Below are 24,237 nucleotides of genomic sequence, written 5' to 3'. Positions count from 1 at the left end.
TTTTGTGGTATATAGTTTCTGGAGTTCATTTTTCTCCTCTTTGGAAAATCATGATAGTTTTGCTTTTCACCCATCTTCTACTGAATCTCTTAATGTTCACTTTTTTTCAGAGATTACAGACAATGGCTTGCCCAACTTCCTGATTCTTTTATTGCTCTAGGACCTGAGAGAAGGTGAAAAATTAAAATCCTCTGAAGCAATTAAATGGTTTCAAATTATCCCATGTCTCATCTTAAACTACAATTTTCTTTTAAAGAAATTTGTCCTCCCCTTTTCGTGCTTAAAATTATTCTCCTTGATAGATAAAATATTATGTAATTATCTTAATACGTTAATACCTTCCCAGATGGCAAACTTCTTGCTGTTCTTGATCTTTTAAGATACACCTTTAAATTTTGGGTTTACTTTACTGGTATTAGTTGATTCTGTGCTTAATAGATCTAGTTGACCCTTTCATATTCATTGTAGTTATGTGTCTTCATTTTTTTCTGTTATTGTATTTTCTGTCATTCATTCAACTTCTGTGAGGAATACAAACAGGAAGCCATGCTCTCATGACCCGGCCTAGCGGTGACACTGTGATATGACTAGAATGTTATAATACAAGGCAGAAAAAAATGTGATGAAAAGGATCAGGTAGCATTTCATTGGAGTTCATCAGGTAAGATTACTATCAGCTGATTATGAATAATAAATAAATAAAAAACTTTACATAAAAGGTTTATTTAAGCTGGACTTTCAAAGAATCTCTTATCCAAACAAATGGTTTAGCTTCAATGGATCTCTAAGTTATATGCAATGATATGTAATATTTGGAAGATGCATGTATATATGTATCTGTGGTAGAATGAGAAGGGTGGGATAAGATCACTATTATTCATCTTATTTGAAAGACATCTATAACACTCAAAATGGTTAAAAACACATCATGCCACACGGAATAATGTTTGAAAAAGTTTTTGAAATTATTAAAATAAGTATGATTAGAATTACATTCTCATTGCCACCAAATGTTCATTAGCATTTTCTGCTTCTCAATAATCTGGATGAGAAACATGATGAACTTTTCTTTGAATGTTTTTGAAATATGCTTTTCCAAAGACTAGAAAACACATCTGACTATTCCTTACTATTTTACAACAGAATATGTTTACTTTCTTTCCATAACTTTCTTTACACCTACAAGATTTTTCACCACTGACAAAAATTAGGCCCATGATAATACTGTCCCTTTGTTGATTCTTTTGCATCCTTGTAATAAAAACTGTTGTCATTTTAAATCAATAACAAAAGGATAGAAATAATAGGCAGGATAAGAATATGGGCAGTAGACATCACATTAAAAATACATGTAGAGTACTTTGAATTATTGTAACATTTATAATGAAAATTGATGGGAAACCAAAGACAAAATAAGAGGAGCTATAGGAAAAAGAGAGAAATTAAGATCCCCATTTGGAAAACCGAAGGAATAAATAATATGAAAAAATATTAGTTAGAAAAGTAAGAAATAGTGTTTGTAGATGGAATTTTCTATAAGGATGAAGGCATGAAAAAATGGTAAGATGGTTTTAAAAGATTTAGAATCATAAAGTAAAAAGTGACACCAATTGAACACAAATAAAAAGGGAGTGATAAATATAGCTACTTGATTGCATGATCTCGAAGTACCAGAATTTTTGAAGCATTTAAAAAAAATCTAGTAAGGAAGTGTATAAAAGAGAATATCTTTTTGAGATCAGTAGAATATGAAGTGATAATAAAAGATTGACAAGCACCAAGTAAGTAATAGGCAAAAACATAAAAATGAAACATAACTTCAGATATTGACATTTAGGAAGTATGACTAAGTAACACTGCATAAGAAGCATACATTTCCAGATCCAAACACAATATTATTTTGTTGTATTTTGTGCATATGTTGAATAAGGTAAGAAAAGCATAAAGAGGTCTTACTCATTATCATTTACATAAAATATTGTAATGACTTAAAAGTCAAAGAACCAAAAAATATTTTCTTGTTTTATTGAGCTGGTCAAATTCCTCCACATCTTGTGAACTCTGCAGTTTAGATGGAGCAATGATTTAAATGATTTTTCAGTTCTCTTTCCCCAGTTTGTATATATGGCATGTCCATGAATTTCACCGAAAGAGGTACGTTCAGAAATTTCTAGCAACTGAAATTATCTAATACTCATATAGATTTTTAAATAGTCAAATTTTACCTTTCCTCAGATTGTTATGCACAGGGCTAGGTGACTGACTGTTGTTTGAGTACGTTCCTGAGTTGCAGAGACGTTGGACAAGATATTACCTCTCAATACTAAGACCAATGCAGAAAAACAGTAAAATAGTTCTATGAAATGCAGCAGCACAATGAATATTAATTCTAGACTAAAATGAAACAGTTGATTCTTCCAGGCTAATTTAATTGATGTAAACCCAAGATTTACAATCACTACAATATTTAAGATTTTGAGGTAAAGAGAATTAGTACTATAATGTAATTTGATAAAATACTAAATAAAATATACAATTCTGTGCATGTGTTTGGAGGAGTCTAATCCCCTAAACCAGTGGTCGGCAAACCGCAGCTCGTGAGCCACATGCGGCTCTTTGGCCCCTTGAGTGTGGCTCTCCCACAAAATACCACGACCTGGGCGAGTCTATTTTGAAGTGGCATTAGAAGAAGTTTAAGTTTAAAAAATTTGGCCCTCAAAAGAAATTTCAGTTGTGGTACTGTTGATATTTGGCTCTGTTGACTAATGAGTTTGCCGACCACTGCCCTAAACCTTCTACTGAGGAACATCAAGAGGCAAAGGGAAATTAAGGTTACAGATGGAACTAAAATGGCTAATCAGCTGATTTTAAAATAAGGAGACTATTTGGGTGGGCCTGATAGAGAGTCCTGAAAATTGGAGGAGGGAGGCAGGGGAGTCAGTATCAGTGATAAAATATGAGCAGGATTGACCTGCTGTTGCTGGCTTTGAAGACAGAATAAGGGGGCCACAAACCAAAGAGTTCAGGTGGTCTCTGAGGGTAGGAAAGTACAAGAAATAGAACTCTCTCCTAGAGATCCAGAAGGAACATAGTCTCTTGTATGTCTTAATTTTAGCCCAACAAGACTTATTTTGCACTTTTGGCTTCCACAACTGTAGAAAATAAATTTGTTTTAAACCACCAAATTTATGTTAATTTGTTATAGAAGCAATAGGAAAAATACAAATACCCAGTTCAACCTTAGCATGAAGAAAGCCCTTGCCTAAAAATCACATTGGACATTTATACTCTCTGCTAAAATGTGGGACATGTCTTCATACTTCTGGTCAGGTAGGTCTCTGATGGGGGTGCACCATACTTTGGTCTTACTGCCTATGGCCCTTATTATTTCTCCTCAAACACAGAGATCTTACAGGGATGCAATAATCTGTCCATCGATCAACTGCAGCATTTTGTGTCCACTTCTATTTAGATAGCTAATTAAAACTCAGTATTTGGTACTTTAAAAGTAACATTGCATTAGGAATAGGAACTTTAGAGTCACACAGACATGGATCAAATCAAAACTCCTCCCCTTTATTGGGAGAGTAACTTTGGGCAGTTTAAAACACCTGAATCTCCGTTTCTTGGTCTGTAAAAAGGAATAATAATGTTGTAGGTCAGGATCCCCAGAATCAGACCCTAAGATGAGGATTGTGTGCACATGATTTATTAAGGAAATACCTCCAGGAAAAAATACCTAAGTTATCAGAGTAAGCAAGATATGGAGGGAAGTGATTTCAGGCAAAATCCTCGCATCAGCATGATCCTGCAGGGGAGCTTTGGAGTATAAATGACATCTCAAGTTCTCTTACTATGAGAGGCAACAGGGCTGGGCTTTTATGCTCTGTGGGGCAGTCCTTGGGAAAGGTGCACTGGGAGGAAAGTTAACTCCCAGATGGTTCTCTCTGGTTGTCTGTGCCTGAAGGCAAAGTGAATCCAGGAGCTTTTGGGCAATCTTCCAAAGAGAGTGGCAGAGGATGGCTGTGAGAAATAAAAGAACACAGAAGCTGGGGGAAGGGCACCCAGACCCAATTGAAAGGATCCAAGGGGATGGAGTAGAATCTCCCACAAGCATTTACCTCAGAGAACTCTTCTGAAGACTGAATGCACACATGCTTTGCTTTCTTTAGCATTTAAGACTCCTAAACTATTTTCCTTTTGGAATAGCATGCAATATCTAGTGCCATGCTTTACACATAGAGTGCTCAGCAATGAAATAATTCTTTCTTGGCACTGACATTATACCCAGAAAGGGTACAGGAGACAAAATAAAAATAAATAAAGCAAATAGGAAGGATACCAGAATAGAAAGTAACCAAATTAGTCTGAATCTAGCATTTCAAAATGTTTGTAATTTTAGTTGTATTTTTCATAGAGCTGGAAACTTGAACTACTTGAGACTAGAAACTGTTTTTATCTTTAAAAGCTAGGCAAAGTCAACTAACCAACCAACCAACCAATAATGTATTTATTTGATGAGAACAAATCCTAGAGAAAATGCTGCTTTTACCCCCAGGAAACTAAGTACCCAGAATGCATGCAATTTTTTTTCATAAAGAAAATCTTCTTTGCTACCCTCTGTTCCTATACTGATAATTAACACCTTTACTTGTGATAGCACTTTACAGGTTTAAAGTGCACTCACATTTAAATGCAATTATAGTGCTTTCAAATTTTACATGATGCTCACAAAACCTTGTCATATATATATTTTTTTACAAATGAGGGGACAAGCTCTGGGAGTTTAAGTGACTTAGTTGGCTAAAGACAGGATGCCAACTTCTGACTCCAGGGATAAAACTCTACTCAGTGTTCTACATGATCTACATGATCTCTTTAGCCTTGTATCAGTCAAGGTCCAGTCAGGAGACAGAAATCAGGAGAAATCTATAATAAAAAAAGAGTAATATGCTAATTAAACCAGACGTCCTTCCAGACGACCTTCCAGAGGAAGCCTGGGCTGCCGGGGAAGCCCGGATCCCTGGTGCCTCTGGGGGTGTGGGATAATTTAGAAGAATTCCCCAGTCCCCACCCGTATCCTCATTGGGGATAATGTGCCTGTGGCCCACTGGATGGCCAAAAAATTTGTTGCGGTGTCACAGACTGGGCTGGTGAGGAAACCACCAGCTGGGGTGCCAGTGAAATGTTCTAGGAAACTACCCACTGGGACTCCAGCAAGGCATACTGGGAAGCCACACACTAGAGAACTTGCCAAACTTACTGGAGGGTGTAAAACACTGCTTTCCTGCCCATCACTGGCCAGAAAGCCACCCACCACTACATCATAGAAGCAAGAAGAAAAGCATTGGAACCAAGAAGATAAGTCCCCTTTTTATGTAGGGTCCCTCTGGCACCTTCTACTGACAAGTCCTAACACTATACCAACTGACAACAAAGAAGTGTTCATAGGTTCTAACTCTAATATCACAACTTAGGGCTAAGAAGATGAATTAGGAGCTGAGAAACACTCAATTAGCTGACACACACCTCAATGATTTTCCTGGATTCTAGAGGGTAAAACGCTTTTATTCCAAACCCCTGTTCCATTTGTTTTCTTTTTTTTCCTAATTACCCCTACAATAAAATGCAGACCAAACCTTTGGGGACACTGGTATGACACATTGTAAGTGCAAGGGGAGAGGCAATGCAGTGATTGAGACCAGATCTGGAGCCAAAACACTTGGGTGCAAATATTAGTTTCCCTACTGACTAAATTTTCAGGCTTGCAAAAGTTAATTTTCTTGCCGAAACCGGTTTGGCTCAGTGAATAGAGCGTAGGCCTGCGGACTGAAGGGTCCCAAGTTCGATTCCGGTCAAGGGCATGTACCTTGGTTGCGGGCACATCCCCAGTAGGAGGTGTGCAGGAGGCAGCTGATTGATGTTTCTCTCTCATCGATGTTTCTAACTCTCTATCCCTCTCCCTTCCTCTCTGTAAAATATCAATAAAAAACATATTAAAAAAAAAGTTAATTTTCTTATCTGTAAAAGGGGATGGTAAGAGTATCTTCCTTATTAAGATGTCAGGAGAAATAAATTAATATATAGAAAGCCTATAGGGTAACATCTAGTATGCAGTTAGAACTTGATAAATATTAGTATTGCCTATACATGTTAGTCTATAATGGGTGTTTAAAAATAAATATTTAGTTCTTATTATCAATTTCCACTTAAGATTGTGTCTTATAACTCTAAAAGCCAACTTCTTTGGGCATTGCCTGTAGCTCTGGTTTCAGATCCTGGCACTGCCCCTGGCTCACTGAATAATCCTCATCAGTGGCAGCCAACTCACTGGGGATCTGGTTTCTCAAGTGAAAAAAAGACACATGGTTAAACAAATCATCTTTCTTTCATATCTCTTTCAGTTCTGACTAAATTTGATTCACCTTTTCCCCAAATAATGAGTTATACTTGAGAGGGGAAAAGGAAGGAAATTAACATTTTAAGTGCTACCCACCTGTGTCAGGCAACCACTTCGCATGCATTAACCTGATTTCATCCTTATCCCGGGATTAGTACTTCTAACCCTATTTAATAAATAAGGAAAGTGATGCTCAGAAAGGTCAAGCAACACACTTAAGATCACACCGTTGGTAAGTAGCAGAGCCTGAAATCAAACCTGGTCTTTCTGTTTGGGTTGACAAAACATTTCTCTCTACACCGCTTGCCTCCCACACTATCTTCATCTCAGACATCAAGATTCCTAACTGCTCAGTGCTTTTCATGCGTTACAGAGATGAGTAGGTGAGCGATTTCTTTTGTGTCTTAAAGTTATCATTTGAAAGTAAAGCAAGTGCAAATCATTTACCAGTTACAGAAATGTTTAAAATCACCCCTAACCGCTCACAGGAAATTCACGGTTGAGTGAAAATCGGCAGCCCTCCAGCATCCTTGCGCCCCTGTCCTCACCTCTCCTCCAGGCTGAGAACTTGCTGAAGGTTAAGGAGCCTGGTGGCGGGCCCGCGAGCTGAGTTCCGGCCCCGGTGGGCCGCAGGGTTCACCCTCGGAGCCTTCTTTTCCTTCCCCGTAGCAGGAGGTTGTCGGGCCAGATCCTCTTAAGGTTTCTTCCCAAGTTACAAGTCCGAGGCGGAGGGCTTTCCAGGGCCAGGGCGTGGGTTAAACTGTCCATTTCTCCGAGGAGGCTGCTCACCGCACCCCTTTTCCCAGCCCCGCCGCCCGCAGCCTCTTTGCGCTCTTCCAAACAAGGAAACCTGAAGCCCCTTCCCCTCGCTCCCGGGAATCGCCTTTCACCAGACATTCCGCCCTGCGCTCAGGCCGCGTCCCAGCCCGACGCGCGGGAAAGGGGTGCAGCTTTGCCCTCCCCCCTCCGGTGACCAGCCTGCAGCTCCCTAACTTTCTGCTTCTTGGGGGGAATTCTGAGAACTCTGCCACGAGTCTGGCTGAACACCGGAAGAGTCGAAATCTCTGAACTGCTAGCCCCTCCGCGTGCCTCCCCCGCACCCAGCGCGGGCCTCTCCCGCAGCGGGATCCCGAGTCGAGGCTGGCGGCTCGCGGGCGGTAGCGCGGGCCCCAGACGCGCTCACATCAAGGGCTCGCAGTGCGGCTCCCGCCCGGTCCGCGTCCGCGGGATTTGGGGCGTCCTCTCTGTGCCGCAGCCCAGCTCCGCTCGCCGCTGGGAGGCTGAAGGAAGGTCCGCACTTGGCGCCCAGCCTGCCTGCCGGCCTCCCCACGCCGGGCCTCGGCTCCCCTCCTTCCCCGCTCCCGCCTCCCCTCGCAGGCTGCCAGGCGGACCCAGCCTGCCTCTCTCTCCGCCTTCACTACCGGGTCAAGCTGCGGAGGGAGGGAGCGGAGACGGCGGCGAAGCGGCCCCCTGGCAGGCGCGCGCCCCTCCTCCCGCAGTCGGCTCCCGCCACCTCCTCCCCTCCTGCCAATACAGTACAACTAGTGCACACACACACACACACACACACACACGCACGCGGATCCGCCGCTGCCACTGCAGCTGCCATGGACATCAGCTAACACCACACACCCAGGCGCGCGCTCCCACTCGCACCGCGCAGGAGTGGCCCCCGGCATCCCTACCCGCCGTCACCACCCCCACCCCACCCGCTCCCCCGCTCCGCTACTGCTCGCTCGGGCTGCCGCCGCCGCCGCCGCCACAGCTCTCCTCTGCTGCGGGGCCACAGCCTTGAGTGTCATTCCAGGGACAGCACAACCTCACCCAAGCTCTCCTACCTCTGCCCAGCCGCCCCTCTCATCCTTCCCCGTCCTCGTCCACACTCCATCCAAAGAAGAGGGAAAGCACCGAACAGAGGTGGGAGGAAAGCAAAGTCCGCTCTTCTCACCTCTTGGCCCCCTGGCTCCTCCATCCTCATCTTCTCCGCCAACACCCCTACCCCAGAGGAACCCCTCAGGAGCCGAGGCGACTCGCCCCACTGCCATGTCCAAAAGCTTGAAAAAGAAAAGCCACTGGACTAGCAAAGTCCATGAGAGTGTCATTGGCAGGAACCCGGAGGGCCAGCTGGGCTTTGAGCTGAAGGGGGGTGCTGAGAACGGACAGTTCCCCTACCTGGGGGAGGTGAAGCCCGGCAAGGTGGCCTATGAGAGCGGCAGCAAGTTGGTGTCGGAGGAGCTACTGCTGGAGGTGAACGAGACCCCCGTGGCGGGGCTCACCATCAGGGACGTGCTGGCCGTCATCAAACACTGCAAGGACCCCCTCCGGCTCAAGTGTGTCAAGCAAGGTGAGCGCAGCGGCTTGCCAGGCGGCTGGACCGCTGGAAGCGCGGGTCACGGACAGGGTGGGCTCGCCGTGGAAGGGGGTGTGTTGCACGGTTGTGCGGTGAGGTCGGGATTGTACCGGTAGAGCCAGGGAGCTTTGCGCAGGATTCGAATGGGGGGGCTCCTTGGGAGGGAGGGCAGGTTTCGGCGCAGCGTACAACTTTGTTTGCGCAGTTACACCCTGCCCGGTGGAAGGTGCTCGGCCTTGTGTCTGACCTCAGAGATGCGGGCAAGCTCCCGGGGCAAATTCAATGTGCGTCAGTGGCATCGTCCGCAGTGGATGAAGAGCTTTCAGGGAAGGGAGGGAAGGGAGGAAGAAAGGAAGGGAGGAAAGAAAGTAGGGGAAATAAGAAGGAGGGAGAAAGGGACGGAAGGAGCAACTTGAGGGTGCAGCAGCATCACCAGCTGGGCGGAGAGGAGCAGAAGGTGGCGGGGAGAGAGAACTACGCCCGACATCCGCCCTCTCCTCCCCCCTCCCCCCCCCCCCCCAATTTGGGAAGCTGGACCCTAGGTGCCTGGATCCGCAGCCGTTCCCTGGGGAACCCTGAGCCACTACTGGACCAAGAACAGAGGGGACCGACAGCTTTGGGAGCTTTGACCGGTCTTCCTTAACTTTTTCCCTGCTTCACTGCTCTGACCCCCCTCCCCCGCCCACGGACGAGTCATGTGGGCACCGCGCGTCACGTGCGCACTGACTAACCCGGGCGCTCACCCTAAGCTGGCCCGCGGGAGCAGGCTCGCAGAGAAGGCGCGGCACTAGGAAGGAGATCTAGTGTTGGGGTGTCTGGAGGAGAGAAATGGTCACCCGAATGTACTTTACTCAGGGATTGTCCTGTTGGAGTGGAAGTTCTCTGTGGTTGCACTCTCCTCTGGCGTCGGATTGGGGGGAGGCGGGGTCGTGTTTGAGTAGGAGCTGGGTGGAAAAGCTCAGGCCTGCCACAGAGATGAGCTTCATTTAAATGGAAGGCTGTGATGGGGACCTATAGAGACTGAGATCTTGCAGAACGCTCACTAATTAATCGTCTTTGCTTGAAAGAAAATATGGTCTTAAAAGAGGGAAGAAAGAGTGAGGTAAAAGTTTCTTGTAAAGAGGACAACTCTAACTAGAATAAAGTAGTGTACCTTTGTTTTGCACATGTGCCCTGCGTGTATATGTGCATATTCTTAGCAATGTACATGTTTGCTGGTGGTGTTACATTGTTCGTCCTGCCTCAGAGATGGAATCGAGCATATCATTGCCTGTGTTTTGAACAACCACTTAATCTTACTTCAAGATTAACTATCAGGACACACTCTTAGGGAGATGTTCTCTATAAAACCAGGTTTAAAAAGTAAACAAGTGAAAAACGATGTCTCAGGTGAAATTTCTTCAATGTAAATTGCCATACAAGTAAATGTTTTCATTGGAAATTCTTGAGTATTAATAGATGATGACTTGAGAAAGGCTAATGTAAACAGTGACTTGAAGGTCAACATTGCTCAAATTGTGAAACTGATGAGTATGAGTTAGGTAGGAAGGCAAATAGAGCATTTTGGTATTTTTCAAGATGACATACACAAGCCTCAAATGTAGGGATTCATGTTAACATATTTGATGGCATAATTCTATTTTATAGTGATAGATATAAGTGCAAAGTTCTGGTGTGAGTCCAGGAAATCCACTACATAATCAATGACCATGGTTTTGTTGGCAACAAGCTTGGTATTTGTAGTAGAAAGTTGTTGCAAAAGTTAATGCATTTTTAAATTTGACTAATGATAGTCTGCTAATGAGGGAGGTGATTGTCCGGTTGGAGTTTGCAGTGATGACCACATTTTAATGTTGTACTTATTCTGAGCACTACCTTTTGAGATGGACCTTGGCAAAATGTAACTCTAGCAGCAAGAATGTGACCAGAAAATAAAGGAAGGGAGATTATTTGGGTATTGTAGATCACTTCTACAAAATCCAGTGGAAAGACTTAACTTCTAAAAGTAAGGGTATGAAAACTATCAGGTAAGAAAAGGAATTCTGACTATCCTGCAATACTCCACAGGACAAAACTAAGATGGATCTATGGGATATTTTTTAAAGGATAAAGCATCTTTATCTTAAAAAAGAAGATGATCTTTCTAACAGAGCTTTCCAAACATCTGTGGGCTATATTATGAATTCATGAAACCTGCATCAATGTGGGTGTTCATGAAGAGCCCTAATGACCATATGAATTCGTGCACCGGGCACTAGTATTCCTGTGAAATTCCTGTGAAAGATGGGGACCTGGGCTAGTTATCATTTAAATCTTGCCATGATTCCGTCCAAGGTAGTCTCTGATCACTTAACTTCTGCATATTTTGCTTGTATGATTATTGCTTTTAGAACTCCTTGGAACCTATGCATATAAAGTGATTTTAGGGGAAAAGTTCTTTTTATTCTGTATGAACCCACAGTTCCAGGCCTCACTGGGTCATTGATGATTGATGCTGGTAATGATATTCACAGAGCCTCATAGGAGCCTATTTCACCTCCTGAGTCAGTACTGACCAAAAAAACCCACACACATTTCTTTTAGCTTTAAAAGAAGTCTTATAATATTTTTTGATTGATTCCAGAAAGGAAGGGAGAGGGAGAGATAGATAGAAACATCAATGATAAGAGAATCATTGATCAGTTGCTTCCTGCACACCCCAAGTGGGGATCCAGCTCCCAATTCAGTCAGATGCCCTGACCAGGAATCAAACCTTGAACTCCTGGTTCATAGGTCAACACTTAACCACCAAGCAACACTGGCTGGGCTTCTTTTAGCTTTTGTGGAAAATACAATCCTCGTGTGTGTGTGTGTGTGTGTGTGTGTGTGTGTGTGTGTGTGGCTAATATGGCTAATATGCTAAGTGTCCATCTGGGTAATGACATCACGTAGCAATTCCTGGCTTCCTCTCCTTAGCAACTAGCCTCCTTGTAGTTTCTTCAGCCCAGGAACATGACTTGCTTTATAGCCAGGTGCAAACATTTTTCACTTTAACTAAATGTCTGTGAAGCATTTTTCTTGTGCCTCATCTCATTTGATCCTCACAGAAGTCCTGGAGTAGGTAGATAGGAGACTCAGTAGAATCTCATTTTCTTTTCATTAGCTGAAAAACAGAGATTTAAAAAGTTTAGAAACTTGACCCGACTGAAAAGAAGTAAGAAATGGTGGACCTTGAAAATGACTTCAGGTTTTCTCACTGTGCAGAATATAGTCAAACACTGCTGCAGTTAAATATTTTACCCTTTGTTCTCCCTGGGTGATCTACAATAATAATCTGCTTCATGTTGATATTTACTGCTGTGTTGCTGACAATTACCTGAAAGAGAAGTTGGGGTGCTTCACTGGGCTGGAAAAAGTTTAGCTAAATCAGAAAGCAGGTCTAATTAAGCAAGTTTATTCTATATCTATAAAAGGCTAAGTTGCCTTGTGCATATGCAATACTGTACATACTAGTAAAGCTCTCGCTGGCATCAATCGCACGGGTGTGTTTTCATCTGTCATTGTCGATCATGAATTTGGTTGATACTTCTATTATAGAGAAAGGGTGAATAGCGATATTAAAATATTCTAATGAATTTCCTTTCAATGTGCATGAATTCGTGCACTGGGCACTAGTATTCTTATAAATGTGATGATTCATATACACTATTTCTTGTTGAAATAATCCTTTCCTTTATCAAATAATAAATGTTTATTTTACTTACCATTGTAGGCAAAGCGAAATTTTCAGCACTTTAGATATAATGCATTTGTGATGGGTTTCACTACATATTTCACTTGCTGAAAAAATATGTAAGAACTTTTGGTTCAGTAGACTTATTTTTATTTTATTTTATTTTTTTTAAATATATTTTATTGATTTTTTTACAGAGAGTAAGGAAGAGGGATAGATAGTCAGAAACATCGATGAGAGAGAAACATCGATCAGCTGCCTCTTGCACACCTCCCACTGGGGATGTGCCCGCAACCAAGTTACATGCCCTTGACTGGAATCAAACCTGGGACCTCTCAGTCCGCAGGCTGACGCTCTATCCACTGAACCAAACCGGTTTTGGCAAGTAGACTTATTTTTAAAGAGCCAATAAACTGGTATAGCTGAAAAGTTTTACTGTTTGTTTAGTAGTTGATTTTTTAGATAATAATGAGATGATTGCTTTAACAACAATGAGATGATTGTTTTTTGAATATTCATTCAAACATTGGGTATTATATAAGACTACATGCAAAATCAGTTAAACTAAGCAGATTTTGAAAAAAGAAAAAAGGGAGACATTTGAATAACAAGAATATTGATAAAATGTGCACCAGATAAAATTGCATTGTTTACTCAAGTTTTATTTACTTTTGGCTAATTTTACATTAGAGTTGTCATAATTTTAAATTACCATAATTTTTAAAAAGTTGTACTAGACAAAATAGATGTAGTTTTTCTACATTATTTAAGTGTCTTTAAAACCATTTTAAAAAACCATTTAATTAAATTCAGAGGATTCCATTTTAATTTAAGCTTCTTTTAATCCCGAGTGATGAGTCATGTAAAAAATAGCAGTTATTGTCACATCCAATTATTTTTATAAACTATGGCTTTTTAGTTTATAATAGTAAAGCTCCTCACCAAAGTACTTAATTCTAAATCAGCAGTTCTGTTCTTCGATCTCATTAATGTAGCAGACTCAGTTGAAGGAAGTTTTTAGAGTGATTTTGAGATTTAGCTGAAGTCCTAAAGGTTTTTCTTTCTCTCTCTTTTTTTTTCCCCCTTCCTTTCTTTTTCTTAAATTTGCCACTAGAGTTCACAGAAGTCAGCTACACAGATTACTGTGTCCTACATTCCTTACACTATGGCTGCTACTGCATCTACCACATGGGGACCTACATAGCTTGGACTTATTGGCCCATTTAGGTTCTCACAATGGAGAATAAAAGGGAAAAAGTTCTCTAATTCTTCTCATGTGGAAAAAGGCCGAGTAAGGCTTTTGAAATTCAGTTCTGGAGAAGATGTACATTGCTTTCCCTCCGATTGCTCCTTTTAAAGATGCCTTCAAAGGAAACTAGATCTACATGTATTGTCATACTTTATTTTTGACTGACATCAGGCTAGAATCATAGAGTTAAACCCCTCTACTTTTTATTTGGAAAGGTAAAAGTAAATTATGTAAAATTTTCTCCAGTAAAGATTGATTTCTGCATAGAAATTTAAGGTCTGTGAATTTTACTGACCAATAATAAAGTTGGTTGAACAATCTGATCAGTTAATTATTTTAGAATAAATTATCTTTAATGTTTTAGAACAAGGTTAATGAGACAGTTGTCTTTGGGCATAATTTGTGGGGAGTGCTATTGTAGTTTTTCAGTATGTGTACGTAATTTAAATGATATGTCCTTGAATATTAAAATGACTGTTGGCTTTTTTATGTGTTTGTTTAGACTGAGAGTGATCTCAGGGTGAAACTATAGCTCAAGTTATTTAAGTGCCATCATCTCTGCTCTTAACATTTTACTGTACAATCTTTTGACATATTTATTATGCTCAGTTTTCTTTTAGTTGCTTGAAACTCACACATTCACTTTCATAATGAGTAAAAACAATTCACATTTGATAACCCTGACTGCTTGAAAACAGTGGCTTTCAAAAGAGTTGTAGACCCAGGCTGAATTCTCCCTCTAGAGATGGGATAGATTAGTGGGTAAATGTACAGTCTCCCAAGTAGACTGTCTAGGTTTGAATACTCAGTATACCACTGAGTATTGGCTATAGAAGCAAGTTATCTAGCCTGGGGTAGTAATAGTAACTTGAGAATATTAAGTAAGTTATGCATTTAAATGATGTAGTGTCTGGCAGAATATAAGCATTATGTAAACATTAGTAAATGTTATTCTGAACTTATTGGTTGTTTTGAGTTAGTGACGTGATGAAATGTTTTCAACTTTCAAGATATTTTACTCTTAATTGAAGACTACCTGAAAACTATGAAAATCGTTGACTAATTAATAGTATGAGTAATTTGCAAGTAAAATATTCTGGAAGTTTTTCTATAAAGTAAAATAAATGCTTTACTTTGAAAAGCATTAATATGAAGAGTAATACAAATAAGTGGAATGGAACATATTTTTACCTTTAAAAAATAACTCCCATTGATGCTGCTTATATGTAAAAGATTTGCTGTTTTATACTTATTTTATACTTTAGCCATAATTTATTTTCACCCAGTAATTTATTCACTTTGTACCTATATCTTTTCTCCTAAACAGTTGGTGAATCATTTATTCTAGGCTCGACAAGCATATAAATCCTATAAGAATTCACTAATTTTTAGTTTATGAATTTATTTATACTTTATACATGTGACTGTATTTAGATGCCAGTATATTTTAAGACAGAACTTTTACTTCTCAGCTAGAAATCAAGTATCTCACAAAGAAGAGCAATAACAAAACAATTCATAAGTACATCCAACAATGTACAATAGAGAAAAGTACATAAAAATTCATCTAGAAGTTTACTTTGCATTTGTGAGAATAACAATAGCTCAATATAAATAATTCTCTATATTAACACTTTCAAGAAGAAGCAACCAACAATATATCTATTACCAGCCCCCTGGTGACTTTGGCATTGTAGTAGAATTAACCCTATTTTAGAATTCAAGAGAAACCTCTACCTTGAAGTTCCAGTGTCTAGTATTAATTTTTAAAATATTTCTTAGCTATAATCTGCCTATTTATCATGATAAGAAGTATGGGAAAGGGTCTTAAAATTTTCTTAGTATTGTGACTTTTAAAATTACTATTATTATTTATTCTGTTCCTTTCCCAGCTCCCTCTTTTTTGTCTCCAGTAAGGACTGATGTGATATTTCCTCTAATAAAAATAAATTATAATTAGTGTTATATAGATAATTTACTGATGGTTTATAATTACTGAATACTTGCATAGATGGATATGTGTCTGTTAAATTGTAATAAAATATTTGTATAGGGATATGTATCTGCTATATCATCGCAGATAATTAGTGATTGCTTCCATTATTGAATTTTATTGACATGTTATCAACTTTTATAAAAGACTTTATTTGAAGATTAACTTTTAAAAACACTTAAAAATTTATGTTAATTTTAATATACAGTGTTAACTGTTTTATATAGTCTAGAAACAGAATGTTTCCTTTTTTGACAACTGATTGAATATTAATTCAAATGTATCCAATGAATTTACTTTCAAGGATTTAGTAGGCCCATGAGTGGATATTTTCAATGAATGATTACATTTCTTTTAATATTTGAAATAATTGTATGGCTTGCTCAACTTTGGAAAACATTTCTCCTTGTAATTGTTACATGAATTCATGTCAAGTCTTGTCATTTTCAGTTACTTTGGTTTACTTAAAAAAAAATCACTGTCAAAACCATGACAGTCATTATATATCCAATAATAGCTCAAAACAAACATGTGACTGAAGAAAACTAACCCTTTATAGTGTGAAGTAAAAGCTATATGGAAGATATTAATTTTTCTAATGACAACATTTGTGGGAGAATTGTTTTGAACTTAACTGTCTTTAGTGAAACTCATGCACATGGAATTAGAGATTTTTTTATAAGTAGTGATGGATTTTATTAAGTGACTATGAAATGAAGTAGGACAAATCAAATTTGTTTAAGTAAAAAACACACAAAATATATACTTTATCTGCTTTTCACATTACATTGTGTTTGAAGAAGTTTCTTAAAATGAGTTTTCCAAATGTTGAAATGAATTATTTTAAATGGATTATGAGTAGCATAAAACCTGTTTTTATTTTAAATCATCACTTAAGAGATAATGGAGAATGTCTGAGTAAAAATCCCAAGTAAAAAAAAAACAATTATTTATATTCTTAACAATTATTTTTCATTTTGCAGGTGAGCAGTTTTGCTTATCCTGGTAGCTTGTATAGTTGTACACAGGAAGGTACATACTTAATTGGAGTATACATTAATATGTGTTTATACACAAGGATGTGTATAAACACATATTAATCTAGCAACATACCTTAGCTTGTCAAAATCTGATTAGCTGGATTGCAAGCAGAAGCAAACTTCAGAGATATGAAATGTCCAAGTTGCATCTGCAGGGCATTCTAATCAGTCCACAGTTGACCCCGATCTCCCTTTCTTTGCAGTCTGTGATGTAAGGATATTAAAGCAACTCTTGATAAGACAACATTTATTTTAAAAAATATCTGAAATTTAAGCTGAAAGGGTCACTTAAAGCTCCTAAAGTCTTGGCTTATTTCCAAAAGCACCTAAACATGAATAACTGTAATCTTACTTTCTAGCAAGTTCAGGTGCTTTGTGGGTGGCCATGTTGTTGGTGTTAGGGCTGGGGTCTAAAGAGACAGAAAGAAGTTGGTCCCCCTCTGGAAGCACAAGACTGTTATCAGGATGCTCTTACCCATCTGCAGTAAAAAGACTAAAAACTTCTTTCTTAGCATTTCTTCTGAAGCATTAGCTATAGCTGGATCTCTTTTGGTTGGAGTACCTATGCTTTCCTTTTCTTCAGTTCAGGGTGAAGAGTCATTCTATCATCACATATCTTCTGCTTCTTAGTATACATGGGATACATACTCCAGCACAAAGGTTCAATGCCAGTTTTTTAAATCAGTAGTCCCAGAAAGGCATTTATGCATGTGAAGGAACAATCATATTTTAGGGAAAGAATTACATAAAATATTCCATGTGTGACAAATCTAGCTGAAAAGTTTGATAGTCATCTATTAATTTTCAAATGTGAGTGGTATTTTAACCCTTATTAGCTCTAATAATGAGAGACCACAAAGACATAATGAAATAAAGTAACTCAGATGATTTCTATATTTTATACATATTAGTTGTTAAGAAGTGAAAATAAGTCAGATTTAGTAGTTTGGGTTTTGGTTATTTTTATTTGCAATACCAAGTGACTGGTGGACTACATAATAGCTAGGAAATGCCCTAATGTTAATGTAACCAAAGAAGGAGCAGAGATAAGGGACATGCTTATTCATGAACTTGATAACACATTTGCAGAGTGGTTAAAACTTTTATTGATTTAGATGTCTCGGTGTAGGATGAGAGGACTGGTTCCAGCATGCTATGAATATATGGTATATTGCAATTCAAAATAAGTATTTATTTAAAAGTAAGTCATAGTCATGTGCCTACATCATCATGTTTCATTAATGATGGAGGGCACATATGACGGTGTTTTCATAAGATTATAGTGGAGCTGAAAAGTTTTTATATCCTAGTGAGGTCGTAGCTGTCATAATACTGTATGTAGTGCAAAGCATTACTCACATGTTCGTAGTCATGCTGGTGTAAATAAACCAACTGTGCTGCCAATCATGTAAAAGTATAGCACATACAATTATAGTAGTAGGCTAAATCATCTAGGTGTGTGTAAGTACACTAACATTCACACAATGATGAAATCGCCTAACAATGCATTTATCAGAATATATTCCTGTCACTAAGCAGCTCATGACCGTAAATAATACCTAACTTCTAATTGTTTAGCTAAAATACAGGTACTGGTGTTGTTTACTGAGAAATTTAAAATGTCAAGAAAAGCTAAGTTTAATTAGCTTGGAACCTAAGAGATTTTTTAATGAAATGGAGAACATAATATTTTTAACTTATATTAATGTTTTAAATTTAAAGCCATTTTGCATACATCAAATTAATTTGCTATGGGATAACACTGTATATGAATTTGTAAGGTGTATATATACCATACAACCTAATAAAAACTATATAAAATTAATGACATCTTTGATAGTCCAAAGAATGTTGTAACCTCTTGTATGAATCAAGAAAATGCCCTTTTATATTCTCATCTCAAGTCTTCCTTTTAAAATTAATTGGAAAATCTTCATTATCTAGTGTGAAGAGCATTTGACAACTTTCCTCCTTAGAGAAATTGATTCTCTTAGAATTGACTAAGGAGATGCTTTGCTTCAGTTGAATATGCTTTCAGACAGAGTTTAGAGAACCACAAAGTTATTAGAGATGTTGTTGGTTGCCGACCTGGAATGCACTTCTCCTCCTCCTCCTCCCTACAGAATGCCAGTTTTGTTCAAGTATCCACATGTTGATGTGCTGCTGTGCCATGTGTTCCATATCAGGTTGGCCTCCTCCCAAGGGAATAAACTTAGACTAGTCTAAACCAAGCAAGGTAATTCCATCTCTTTGCCAGTGATTGTTTTAGGAAATGTCTTCAAGCCTAGTTCCAAGAAATAAAAAGTAATGTGAAGCCCTTTGGGGACTTCCTGAGAATTTTTTTAGTTCTTAAAATAAGATTCCAAACATATCTATTCTGTCTGTGAAAGTTACTGCACATGGCAGTGATTCCTGGAGCAACTACAGGTTTCCCCCACTATCTGAAAGTAGAGGGTTTCTGTGAAAACTTTGTAAGCCAAAAATGGTGTAAAATTAGGAAGCAATTATATTAATTTATATGGAAATTTTTTGAGTGTTCCCAGACCAAAAGTTCAATGCATGCACACTATTTTGTTCATCATGATTGCAGCACTTAATGATGCCCTGTTTTATGCCAAGTGTGACACCCTTAGGAGCTCTCTTAGCCTTTTCCAATACCTTAGGACACATCTTACAAATGGATGCACAAAATAAATTGAGTTAAAGCACAGATGCTCACAGACACAGTTCAAAGCTGTGGTGTCTGGATGCTGAGATGCTGAGTGTAGTTCCCAGGGAAAGAGCTTGGTGGTGCCACTCCCGCTGCTCTGGTGCATGCTGCCTCAGTAACAGCTGGCTGAAAAACAAATGGTGGAACTTTATTTCATCTTTTTTAGTAAAAGTGAAAACCTCTTTGGATTTCATTCTGGTAGTGAAAGCAGATACTACTCTAAGCCTTTCCTAAAAGTGAGGTGGCATAATACAAACTTTTGAAAAGTGGGAGATACCGGTATAACCATCTGTGATCATGAGGAAAGCTAGCCAATAGGTGGAGAAGAGCAGGACAGAGGGATTAAAAAAAAAAAACAAAAAAACAAAAAACTAGTGGCCCCTTGGTGAATTGTTAAAATGAACCCAGAACTAGCCCTATCTCTGGACTTCTTGTTATTGATAGTTTAATCCATTTAGTTTGGTTTTCTGTTATTTTGCAGCGAAATCTTCTGATTGATACAATTGTAAAATGGTATAATCATATGTATTTCATTCCTAGCTTATTGTTTTGGAGAGCATTGGTGAAGATCTTTAAAAAAGAAACGTCTATTTAGAGAGTAAATCAAGATGTAGTTTCTCTTACATAGAGTTGGTTAAATTCTAGGTAGTCTCTACTACCTCATTCAGTATTGCTCTGATTGGACTTCTGTTTTAAATTCCAGAAAAAATTTAATCATTCTGAAGTAAAATATGTAGGAACGCAAATCCATTTCAACATTATCCAAAATAGAACATAAGTAATAAAATCAGCTAAAAAAAATATACCCACAATGCATGCCAACACCAACTTGAAATATTTTTTGAATTATATAGTGCTTACAAATGTCTGTGCCATTGATCCAGGAGTGTATCTATAATAATAAAAGCATAATATGCTAATTAGACCGGACAGCTGAACGACATTCCAGATGTCCTTCCAGACAAAGCCACGGTGGCGGGGGCTGAGGCAGAGGCGGTTAGGGGCAATCAGGCAGGCAGGCAAGCAGTTAGGAGCGATTAGGCAGGCATGCAGAGTGGTTAGGGAAAATCAGGCAGGCAGGTGAGTTTGGGGAATTAGCTGTGGGCCAAGACATAATATAGAACTGAAGGGTTAGCAGTTAGGAGTAATCAGGCAGGCAGGCAAGCAGTTAGGGGCGATCAGGCAGACAAGCAGAGTGGTTAGGGGCAATGAGGCAGGCAGGCAGAGTGGTTAGGGGTGATCAGGCAGGCAGCCGAGTGGTTAGGGGTGATCAGGCAGGCAGGCGAGCGGTTAGGGGTGATCAGGCAGGCAGCCGAGTGGTTAGGGGTGATCAGGCAGGCAGGCAGAGTGGTTAGGGGCGATGAGGCAGGCAGGCAGAGTGGTTAAGGGTGATCAGGTAGGCAGGCGAGTGGTTAGGGGCAATGAGGCTGGCAGGCAGAGTGGTTAAGGGTGATCAGGCAGGCAGGCAGGTGAGCGGTTAGGAGCCAGTGGTCCCGGATTGTGAGAGGGTGCAGGTGGGCTAAGGGGACCCCCCCCCCCGGCACGAATTTCGTGCAATGGGCCTCTAGTATAATTATAAACTGACTCATCAAAAATGTTCCAATTCCATTTTCCAGAGCTAGAATTCATTCATTTATTATTCAACCTATTTATTTATTTCTAACCTATTCTCTAGCAAGTACTGAACTAAGACTGGTAATAAAAAGATGAATAACTCTTTATTAAGATACCACCTACATCTTTAAGTAGTTAATCCTGAAGTATATCTGTGTGACTTAAGTTAAAATGAGTTTCTTTCATCTTTTAAAGATACCTTCCACGATTTAATCAGAATAAAAGGTAAAAGACCAACAAATAAACACAAACATTTTGGTGAAGAAACGTGAGGTAGGAGTTCTTAGTATTCACATTCTACATGAATTGTAGTTTATGCAGTTACATAAACTCTGCATCTAGAAATTGTTAATGTTATGTAAATCTTGATCCCACCCCAGGAGTTTCACAGTTCAGGATAGTAGTTAAGAGCACGGAGCTTTGGAGACAGACAAGTGTGGGTTCCGGTCACAGCACTGCCTCCTACTAGATGTGACTTGAACAGTTTATTTTACATCTCTGCATATCAGTTTCATCCTTTGTAAAATAGGGTTCAATGCTGAACATACTTCATAAAGATGTTATGCGGAATAAATCTTATATTACCTACAACATGCTTAGCCCAGAGCCTGGAATAGGCTCAATACTACTATATAAAATTATATATGTATTATATACAATGTTTGCTATTATTATAATTATATGTTCCATGTATTATTATTATATTTGATTTAGTAATTACTATAAACATGAATTTTCAATGTAATAAATGTTTTAAAAGACCATGCCTAGCAGAAGGGCAGCTGATTTCTCCTCGTGTTTCATGCAAAATTTCATGGAGAAGAGAATACTTGAGTAGAGAGCAGACAAGCAAGGAGGCATTGATACTGAGAGTTTTGAGGAGTGTGATACATAGTTTTGCAGTATTGGCCTGGCTGGTGTTTCTCAGTGGTTAGAACATCAGCCCATGCACCGAAGGGTCACGGGTTCAATTCTTGGTCAAGAGCATGTACCAGGGTTGTGGGTTCAATCTCTACCCTGGTTAGGGCACTTGCGGGAGGCAACCAATAGATGTTTCTCTCTTTCTCTTTCTCTCTCTCATCCTTCCCCTTCATCCCTCCCTTCCACTCTACCTAAAAATCAATAGAAAAAAATATCCCCTAGTGAGGATTAACAAAAAAAGGAGTTTCAAAGTACTAAAGTTTGGAGTTTAATATATACAGTAGTAATAAATGAGTTTGGGGAATTAGATGTGGGCCAAGACATAATATAGAACTGAAGGGTTAGCCACTAAGTATTGTTATTATTGTTCTTATTATCATCAACAACCATTTTTTAAAATTTAATAAATCTTTATTGTTCAGATTATTACAATTGTTCCTCTTTTCCCCCCCCCATAGCTTCCCTCCACCCGGTTCCCACCCACCCTCTGCCCTTACCCCCCCCCCCCCACTGTCCTCATCCATAGGTGTACGAATTTTGTCCAGTCTCTTCCCACACCCCCCACATCCCATTCCCCCTGAGAATTGTCAGTCCACTCCCTTTCTATGCCCCTGATTCTATTATATTCACCAGTTTATTCTGTTCATCAGATTTTTTATTCACTTGATTTTTAGATTCACTTGTTGATAGACATGTCTTTGTTATTCATAATTTTTATCTTTACCTTTTTCTTCTTAAAGAATACCTTTCAGCATTTCATATAATACTGGTTTGGTGGTGATGAACTCCTTTAGCTTTTTCTTATCTGTGAAGCTCTTTATCTGACCTTCAATTCTGAATGATAGCTTTGCTGGGTAGAGTAATCTTGGTTGTAGGTTCTTGCTACTCATCACTTTGAATATTTCTTGCCACTCCCGTCTGGCCTGCATAGTTTCTGTTGAGAAATCAGCTGACAATCGTACGGGTGCTCCCTTATAGGTAATTAACTGTTTTTCTCTTGCTGCTTTTAATATTCTCTCTTTGTCTTTTGCTCTTGGCATTTTAATTATGATGTGTCTTGGTGTGGTCCTCTTTGGATTCCTTTTGTTTGGGGTTCTCTGTGCTTCCTGGACTTGTAAGACTATTTCTTTCACCCGGTGGGGGAAGTTTTCTGTCATTATTTCTTCAAATAGGTATTCAGTATCTTGTTCTCTCTCTTCTTCTGGCACCCCCATAATTCGGATGTTGGTACGATTGAGGTTGTCCCAGAGGCTCCTTACACTATCTTCAAATTTTTGGATTCTTTTTTCTTTTTGCTTTTCTGGCTGAGTGTTTTTTGCTTCTTTGTATTTCAAATCTTTGACTTGATTCTTGTGTTCCTCTAGTCTGCTGTTAGGTCTCTGTATAATATTTTTTATTTCAGTCAGTGTATGTTTAATTTCTAGTTGGTCCTTTTTCATATCCTCAAGGGTCTCGCTAAATTTATCGCCCTTTTCTAGGAAATTCTTGAAAAACCTTATAACTGTGGTTTTGAACTCTATATCCAGACATTTGCTTTCCTCCATTTCTTTCATTTGTGACCTGTTTCTTTGTCTCCACATTTTCGTTGCTTCCCTGAGTTGATAGAGTGGCTTTGTGTGCTAGGTGTCCTATAGGGCACAGTGGCTCAGCCTCCCCAGTTACCTGAGGTGGACACTCTTGGTGCACCCCTTTGTGGACTGTGTGCACAGCCTTGTTGTAGTTAAGTCTTGATTGTTGTTGGTATCACTGGGAGGAATTGACCTCCAGGCCAATTAGCTGTGAGGATCAGCTGTGTCTACGCTGGGAGAACTTCTGTGCTCAATACACCCTTATGAGACAAGACTTACCAAATTGCAATAGCCTCTGTGCTCAGCTTGGATGGTGTGGAGTTTCAGGGTGAAGCAGACAGACTTGGTTTCCCATCAGCCCTGCCCTATGAGACCCCTGGGTCTCAGCATCCCTCGGTAATCACTTCAAGCACCTCTGAGAGAAAGCCACCCTCGAGTTTCACCCGCTGCCAGACAGTCCAGTTTCTCCCCAAATGAGTCTGGGTTCCCAGAAACTCACCTGGAACTGGAGTTCAGTGCAGTCGGGAGCTTCCATCTCCCTCCCTCTTTAGAAAGCCAGCCGCGCACTCAGCTGCCCATGCATTCAGCAGTCAATCCTCTCTGCGCGCATGCGCCTCCGGACCTCTGCCTTCCGCAGCTCCCGAGTCTCAGTGTGCTTTCTCTTTTTCTGACAGTCCAGA

General features: G+C 39.7%; 1 protein-coding gene across 10 annotated transcripts in view; it reads left to right on the top strand.

Moving 5' to 3' along the window:
• Window positions 1-7,953: 7,953 nt before the first annotated feature.
• The window catches only part of MAGI2 (membrane associated guanylate kinase, WW and PDZ domain containing 2), a 1,233,836-nt gene continuing 1,217,552 nt past the window's right edge, over window positions 7,954-24,237 (top strand). For all 10 annotated transcript variants that reach the window (XM_080663639.1, XM_080663638.1, XM_080663637.1 and 7 more), the window contains exon 1: window positions 7,954-8,744. In XM_080663639.1, the coding sequence (XP_080519765.1) occupies window positions 8,444-8,744 (301 nt within the window). In that variant the 5' untranslated portion in view covers window positions 7,954-8,443. The remainder of the gene's footprint in view (window positions 8,745-24,237) is intronic.

Source organism: Plecotus auritus (genome assembly GCF_963455305.1).
Source record: "Plecotus auritus genome assembly, chromosome: 4".
In the NCBI taxonomy this organism is placed as follows: domain Eukaryota; kingdom Metazoa; phylum Chordata; class Mammalia; order Chiroptera; family Vespertilionidae; genus Plecotus; species Plecotus auritus.
This window is presented reverse-complemented; position numbering and strand designations above follow the sequence as displayed.